Genomic DNA, 8914 nt, shown 5'->3' on the forward strand with positions numbered 1-8914 from the left:
AACTATTGGTGTGGGTGGGTGATCAGATTGCCCGCAAGGGGCAGGTTAGGGGCTGATTGACGAGTGGCAGTGACAGGGGGTGATTGATGGGTGGCAGTGCCAGGGGGTGATTGATGGGTGGCAGTGACAGGGGGTGATTGACAGGTGATCAGTGGGTTATTACAGGGAAGAACAGATGTAACTAATGCACTGGCGAATTGATAAGGGGGGGTCTGAGGGCAATCTGAGCGTGTAGGCGGGTGATTGGGTGCCCGCAAGGGGCAGATTAGGGTCTGATCTGATGGGTAACAGTGACAAGTGGTGATAGGGGGTTATTGATGGGTGATTGATGGGTAATTAGTGGGTGTTTAGAGGAGAGAATAGATGTAAACACTGCGCTTGGGTGGTGATCTGATGTCGGATCTGCGGGTGATCTATTGGTGTGGGTGGGTGATCAGATTGCCTGCAAGGGGCAGGTTAGGGGCTGATTGATGGGTGGCAGTGACAGGGGGTGATTGATGGGTGGCAGTGACAGGGGGTGATTGATGGGTGATTGACAGGTGATCAGTGGGTTATTACAGGGAAGGACAGATGTAAATAATGCCCTGGCGAATTGATAAGGGGGGGGGGGGTCTGAGGGCAATCTGAGCGTGTAGGCGGGTGATTGGGTGCCCGCAAGGGGCAGATTGGGGTCTGATCTGATGGGTAACAGTGACAGGTGGTGATAGGGGGTGATTGATGGGTAATTAGTGGGTGTTTAGAGGAGAGAATAGATGTAAACACAGCGTTTGGGTGGTGATCTTATCTGGGATCTGCGGGCGATCTATTGGTGTGGGTGGGTGATCAGATTGCCCGCAAGGGGCAGGTTAGGGGCTGATGGGTGGCAGTGACAGGGGGTGATTGATGGGTGATTGACGGGTGATTGACAGGTGATTGACAGGTGATTGACAGGTGATCAGGGGGGATAGATGCATACAGTACACAGATGGGGGGGGTCTGGGGAGAATCTGAGGGGTGGGGGGTGATCAGGAGGGGGCAATGGGCAGGGGGGGAGATAAAAAAAAAATAGCGTTGACAGATAGTGACAGGGAGTGATTGATGGGTGATTAGGGGGGTGATTGGGTGCAAACTGGGGTCTGGGGGGTGGGCAGGGGGGGGTCTGAGGGGTGCTGTGGGCGATCTGGGGCAGGGGAGGGGTAAAATCAGTGTGCTTGGTGCAGACTAGGGTGGCTGCAGCCTGCCCTGGTGGTCCCTCGGACACTGGGACCACCAGGGCAGGAGGCAGCCTGTATAATACACTTTGTAAACATTACAAAGTGTATTATACACTTTGTATGCGGCTATCGCGGGGTTAACATCCCGCCGGCGCTTCCGTATAGCCTGCGGGATGTTGCGGCGGGTGAGCGGTGACAGGCGCCGGCGGAGGATCGCGTCACGGATGACGCGATCGCTCCGCCCATGTCCCTACAAGGACCGCCGCCTTTGGGCATGAGCTGGTCCTTGCGGGGTGCACTTCCCGGCCGCCTCTGTGCGTTAGGCGGTCGGGAAGTGGTTAAACATGTTATATGGAGTTGCATGACTTCAGCAGTCATGTTTGATACGTGGTGTTATGTTTTCACTAAATGAGGTAAAGTAATGCACAGATTATCACTAATTACCAACAATGTTTTTACACAATGGGCTAATCCCCTCTTATCACCACAACGATAATCCCATTCGTTTCACGTAATTTATCCTACATATATCCCTGCCAGTAATGGCGCCTGCATGGACCCACTGGTAGGATACTTCCGCCAGTACTCACGCTCTTCACATCCTAACACGAAACACTTCCTGTAACCTTTACTCACGGACCAATGACGAGCACTGTAGGCGGAGCCTCGGGTCTAGATATCGGAGACTCAGAAGCGCCGTCATTTGCCTGGATACGCACGTGAGCAAGCGCTACAGAGCGCAAAACGGCTGTTGTGCACATCCATCACCCCCTGGTCACCACACCCCCTCGCAAGCCTCACTGGATGTATCTATGAAATTATGATGCAAGACACCTGACAGGTTTGATGTTTTGATTGTATTCAATACCGCATGTCATCTGGCTGCAAGCAGTAAATAATTTGCAACAACAGGACAGTGCCCGGTCTCTTTATCTTTATGTTTTCTGCCACAATGGGAACTTTCTTCCGCTCCTTTTAACTGTGAGCACGTCACTGTGCATAACATGTCAATGCGGCCAGAAAAGTGAGGACTTGTATATTTTACACTAGAGCAGGTGTTGCTCACCCCCATTTTTTGCCGGGTGCCCAGCTCCCATCCTTTCTTTGACTCTGTATGCTTACTGGGAGTGTACTGAGACTGGGAAACTTTTACTTATCAGAATGATTGCGTGGCTTCTCATAGAAGCCGCCGATCATTGCTACGCGGACTTAGATTAATGAATGGGAATTGCTTTCTCAGTCATTGATCTCCTGGCAAGCGGACGGCAACGTAACCGAGCGCACAAATGAGCAGGAGCGCGAACAGCAGTGGTGGCAGCAGGGGTACGTATATTTACTCCCCTGGGCGTTTAAATGAAGTCTAAAGGGGAGTAGATATACTGTACAGAAGCTGTCAAGTGCTTAATCTTGCAAAATGGATGTAATTGCATTATGTGATATTCTCATCTTCCATTCATTAAGTTGTTGGGGTTTCTGTGTTATGTATTTACCGTGTGACCCTCTTGTGCTACACAGTGATTCTTGATGATGTATTATTGTGCCTCACAGCGGGCACCGCCAGCTATTGCCACACAGCGTGCCCCCAGTTTATCCCCCCTCCCCCTTCTGGTCACACTGCTTTGTTGAGAATATAAACCATTTGGGCACAGTATCAGCCCCCGGTTCATAGTCCCACAATTGTGTCCCCTGTTGATAAAACTCATCCATCCGCAGTTCACATTGTTGAGCTGCGGTAACAGCTCTATCCCGGGTAGATTGAATTTATGCTGAGAAATTTTATACCATAATTATGATCTTACCAGCAATCGCCGTAAGGTCTTTTATTTTTTCTATACCCAACTATTTTTTACAGATAATTTTCCATTTATATTGATAGAACAGCCCCCCTCTATGCAGCACATATACGCAGAGGAATAGGCACTTTGCAACTTAAAGTGAACCTCCGGACTAAAAATCTACTCAGCAGAACTGAAAAGGCTTGGTGTTTCTTTAACAGTTTCACAGCATCAGAACTTTGTTTTTCTTACCAAAGCATCATTTTAGCTGCATTTTTAGCTAAGCTCCACCCATCAAAGAAAAAAAGCCTGGGCTTTTTTTCCCTGATGCTGTGCAGAGCATGATGGGATTTCCTATGTTGTTGTTCACGTTGCCTAGCAACTGGGAGAGGTGCTCAGGACACAGGACAGTTGGAACTGTGTATCATGCTCCCTGTCACCTCATTTCAACCAAAAAGATGGCTGCCATCATGAAATCAAACATTTGCCTGTTCTTTTAAAACAGTGTGGGTAAGAGATTATATTGCCTATCTATTTTAATGAACATAACTAATGTAACTTAATGACAGTATGTTTGTTTAGGCTAAAGTTCCTCTTTAATAAAAATTGCCACCCATACGATACATATCCCTGAACATCCATCTGGCATTAGTGCTCATGTGCCAGTTCAGTTCCATGTGCACATAGCGGCTCAGCCGCGATATGTAAACTTAGCTTTACTACCGCAACCATGGCAATCCTGACCGGGATAAACACACCTTCGCTCTGACACAGAGATTCCGCCCTGATGCAGAGATTCCGCCCTAAGGAGGCGGAACTAAGCACTCTTAGCCTTACGTGCCAAGTGCCCTAGCGTGATCTGACGAAAAGGCAGTGATGCCGAAACGCGTCATCATGCTAGAGGCACATTCTGACAGTGGACTCTCCCCCAAAAAACGGACGCCACGCTGCTGGCCACAGCCTAGCGGTGCCTACACCAGTGGAGGGAGATACGTGACACCAGGCTGTCTACATGTGATATTTTATTGTCTACCTTGTAAGTTGAATTTCATCTGCGCATATTAAACTATCTTATTGGTTTTACACTATGGAGCACTCTACTTATCTTCCTTAGATGACTTTAGCAATGGTAATAGGCGCTGTCTACAATACCTAGGCTCAATGTTATGTTTTTCTACATCATTTTATGTACACTCTGGCCCCCCAGCAGTCTGAAGTATGTTGACCCGGCCCTCGACCACAAAAGTTTGGGGGCCCCTGGTCTAGTGTTTATTTCCACAGTCCCAATAAAATAGGGTGTTGTTTTCTTCCTTTGACTGCATTGGAGTTAAAAAGGTTCCTTTTGAGGAGCAAATAGGTTCTGACTAAGAATCATTTTTGTTAAACCAAACCTCTTTAGCCAGTTCACCACTGAAATGGTTTTCCCCCTTGTGGACCTAAGCAATTTTCACCTTTCAGCACTTCTTCCAGTCATTTGCCAATAACTTTATCACTACTTATCACAACAAAATTATCTATAGATTGTTTTATTCGCCACCAATTAGGCTTTCTATAGGTGGTACTTTTTACTAAGAATTATTTTATTCTAAATGTATTTTAAAGGAATAATAAGAAAAACATTGAAAGAATACATTATTCCGCAGATTTTTGCCATTATATTTTTAACGTGGACCTGAACTCTTGCACAGGACACAAGGAAAAAAAAGAGTTTAGCATGTGTAATCCCCCCTCATTTGTGTCTAATCACTAGTTATAATTTGATCTTCACCCTGTGTCACACGACTGCCTATGGCAGATAAGCCCATTTGAAAGTACAGGCTGTAAGCAATATGTCTGCTTCCATGAATCAGGAAGTAGAAACTGTGCAGATGTATTTTAGGATTTGTATCAGCTGTAACAAAGAAATGTTTTTTGTTTAAAGATTATTATGCTGTTGTGCATCTTTTAGAGCAGAGAGGAGTTTTGAGTTCAGATCCACTTTAAAATAAAAGGTACTACTGTTGATAAAATCCTCACATTTTATTTGCAAATTTTGTCACGGTTATTACATTTAAAATATGTCCCTAGTACAATATATGGCGACATTATTTGATTTGGAAATAAAGGTTTTTTCTTTTCAGTTTTGCATCGTCACTATTTAGAAGTCCTTACATGCAAAAATAACAATAACATACCCTCATGACATGCATATTAAAAAAAAGTTGAGTCTTTTTTTAAAATGTCACCTTTTTTCACTATATAAATGTTTTATTTTGGTAACTATGGGAGAGTGGGGGAGGTAAGGGGTTAATTTTAACAGCGGATTTATGTATTCTTATGTAATGTAATAGATGTATTAGGGTGTCATTGACTATTTGGGCACTAGATCTCATTGATGCCGGTCATCATTGATCACAGGCACTTCGATCAAGGAATGGGCAGTATGTTCCAATTCACTGATTAGCAGTCTACAACTCTGCCATGGGGGTTCGCAGGCACAGGCCTCCATGCGAGTCGCACATTAGAATGCGAAAGACTCATATCTACACCCCTGGAATGGGAACAGTCTTCCCGCACGATGTAGTTATACTGCAGCAATTGTGGCTAGTGGTTAACTAAATCCAGTGTGTGTGTGTGTGTGTGTGTGTGTGTGTGTGTGTGTGTGTGTGTGTGTGTGTGTGTGTGTGTGTGTGTGTGTGTGTGTGTGCAATTGTCCTAATTTGTAACTGAAAGTCTGTCTTTTTTTTTCCAGGAACAGTAGTGCCAAAGACCTGACCTCATTTGCTGCTGAAGCTATTGCAATGAATCGCCAAATAATGGAACAAGAAGAGGAACAGCAAGGAGGAATCTATTGTGCCTCATGTCCCATTGTAGTGAAGGCTACTTCTTGCCCCATGCAACTCTCACCTCCTTCTGAATCTTATCTAGCCAAGAGGAGACAACTAGGGAGCAAGAGGGGAGTGTCCCCTCCAAATATAGCTCCTCAGTTTATTGTGAATGACTGAATGCACATCAAGTGTTTCATTTATTTTGCTCAAGGTGTTTGACGAAACATCTGGCACTGAATTGCTACCCAGATGGTGTTTATGAATGTATTGTTTACGATAAAAAAAGGAATTTTTTTTTTAATTTTTAGAAAACCTCTTTTGCTTGAATGCATAAAACATGTTTATGAACATGGTAAATCTCTTGCTTTGATAAGTTTATTTTCCAACACCCCGGAAAAGTGCGGGTGTTCTGTAGCCCACCAAGATAAAATATTGAGTATTAGTGGCAACTACCAATGCTATTGAAATGTATTTTTAACTATGCAGATGTTTCAACTTTGTTGAAACATAACTCTCTGAAAAACCACATAGCAAAAACTTGTTTAATGTTGAATTATAAGTGGATTTGATTATAAGTGGATTTGATGAACTGGTGCTGTAATGGTGATATGAGCCACATATTTGGTGTTTATTCACATCAGATCTTCTATAAACTAAGTTTATAGGTAGTGATAAAGATCAAGTGGCTAAGATCATAAGCTCAGTCACAAAAGGAAGGCAAATTTTTTGCAGTGACAGTACTGTGCATGTGCTTTTCCTTCTCTCACTCTGCCTTGAAGTTCCACTGGCTATTATAATAATAAAAAAAAAGTCTAAACTATTTTCAGTGTTTAGAGCAGTGGTCATGAGTCACTTGAAGCTGAACCTGGATTGGCAATCACAAGTAATCCGAGAACCTAGTTGACTAATCCATGCGTCCAATCACACAGATAGGCTGAAAGCTAGTTGACAATGTTCTAGATCAGTGCTGTCCAACTTTGCGGGCATGGAGGGCCGTTTTTTTTCCAGGCCACATGGTGGAGGGCCCCCCACCCCTCCCCCCACCCCCAGGAAAAAAAAGTTTCCCCACAAAATGCACTCAGATTGGCAGCAGATTTCCCCACAAAATGCACTCACATTGGGAGCAGATTTCCCCACAAAATGCACTCAGATTGGCTGCAGACGTCCCCACAAAATGTACTCAGATTGGATGCAGATGTCCCCACAAAATGCTGTCAGATTGGCTGCAGATGTCCCCACAAAATGCACTCAGATTGGCTGCAGATGTCCCCACAAAATGCATTCAGATTGGCTGCAGATGTCCCCACAAAATGCACTCAGATTGGCTGCAGATGTCCCCACAAACCGCCGTCAGATTGGCTGCAGATGTACCCACAAAATGCTGTCAGATTGGCTGCAGATGTACCCACAAAATGCACTCAGATCGGCTGCAGATGTCCCCACAAAATGCACTCAGATCGGCTGCAGATGTCCCCAGAAAATGCACTCAGATCGGCTGCAGATTTACCCACAAAACGCCGTCAGATTGGCTGCTATAATGTAATATTTCCAGCCCCCCTCCGCTCGTCTCCCCTCTATCCCAGTGCTGCTGCTGCCGCCGCCTCACCTCTCAGAACGGACCGGGCGGGAGATAGGAAGGAACCAGCCACACCAGCGCACGGCAGCTGCGCGGCAAATTTAAATGCAGGAAGTGACATCATCAGTCAAGTCCAGCATTAAAAGTCCCCCGTGCGGCTGCTGTGCGCCGATGTGGCTGGTTCCTTCCTATTTCCTGCCCGCCGCCGATCTGAGAGGTGAGGCGGCGGCAGCAGCACGGGGGAATGAGGGGAGGGGAGCAGAGGGGGGCTATAAATATTACATTATAGCCGAGGAATGGGGGAAACTGTTAAAAAAAAAAAAGTCCCCTCAGCTCTGGGGACTCTGGGGCTAAAACTGCCACAGCAGGGGGGCCGCAGCAGAAGGCCTGGTGGGCTGGATGCGGCCCGCGGGCCACCAGTTGGACAGCACTGTTCTAGATTAAAGTTTTTGTAATGATTGCTGTACAGATACATGCTACTACTGTATGGCTATAGATTTACTGCTTGTTTAGTTCTATAGAAAGAGAAGGTGGGGGCAAGCAGGATCTGAGCCCAAGAAAAAGAACAGTAGTACTCATTTGTTATTGGTTGTTTAAACAAGCACAGCGGTTTAGAAAAATAATATCAAGGGACACCTGTACTGATGCTAAATTGTTGCCAGAGATGATTGTCTCAGCTGAGAAAAATCTGACTACATGTAAAGGTACAATCCCATAGCCGATTGATCACTTCCGATTGCCGAAGTAATTGATTGGAAACAATCGGTCGTGTCCATTAACAGACAAATTCCTGCTGACCAATCAATCAGATCGATAGGATCGATTCGAAAAAACGTTTGATTTCATTAATCTGATCTAATTACCTCAAAAGCACCAGCCGCCGAAACCTATGCTTTCCTATGTAAGCTGCTGCCTGATTACTGATGGAATTGACATCTGTGACTTGCTTGTGCTTGGCTGCAATGCTACAGTATCATCCAGGCTGCACAGAAATGTGGACAGAGGAGCACACTATACGTACTGTTCCTGAACTGGTGAGACCTATGCTTCCCGTGCAAGCTGTTGTGTGATTATTGCATGCAGATGCCTGCATACTGAGCACTGTTTATTTTGATCTAGCTTAAACCTTGTCTATGCTCGCTTGCTGAAGCATTGAAAAGAAAAAATGGCTCCCAATTATTGACTGAATTATAATACAGTACTATAGTACAATACTATACTTTATGTGCTTGAATATGATTATTTCTGATACAACATTAACCGGTCGCTTGGTGTTTCCTATAAAGAGATTTTACTGTCAGGGAAAAATTGTGCATGTCCGGACTTTGCGTTGTGTTTAAGGGATCCGTTTAAAAATAGCAAGTAAAAGCAAAAGCTATTTTTAGCAATGAATCTTTTGACATGTCTATTGCTGCATTACCAAAAACTGACAAAATGGGTATGCTTTTGGTGCAAATGTAAAGGTGGCCACACACACCATACAATTTTTTTTAAATATCTTTTCAATTCAATAATTGCAATCAATTTTCTGAATGATTTTAACATTTTAATAATCTTACCAAT

General features: G+C 44.8%; 1 protein-coding gene across 2 annotated transcripts in view; it reads left to right on the forward strand.

Moving 5' to 3' along the window:
- Positions 1–6595, forward strand: part of MKNK2 (MAPK interacting serine/threonine kinase 2) — a 444163-nt gene extending 437568 nt beyond the window's left edge. For both annotated transcript variants that reach the window (XM_068233848.1, XM_068233851.1), the window contains one exon: positions 5700–6595. In XM_068233848.1, coding sequence (XP_068089949.1) covers positions 5700–5952 — 253 coding nt within the window. In that variant the 3' untranslated portion in view covers positions 5953–6595. The remainder of the gene's footprint in view (positions 1–5699) is intronic.
- Positions 6596–8914: the final 2319 nt, after the last annotated feature.

Source organism: Hyperolius riggenbachi, chromosome 1 (genome assembly GCF_040937935.1).
Source record: "Hyperolius riggenbachi isolate aHypRig1 chromosome 1, aHypRig1.pri, whole genome shotgun sequence".
In the NCBI taxonomy this organism is placed as follows: domain Eukaryota; kingdom Metazoa; phylum Chordata; class Amphibia; order Anura; family Hyperoliidae; genus Hyperolius; species Hyperolius riggenbachi.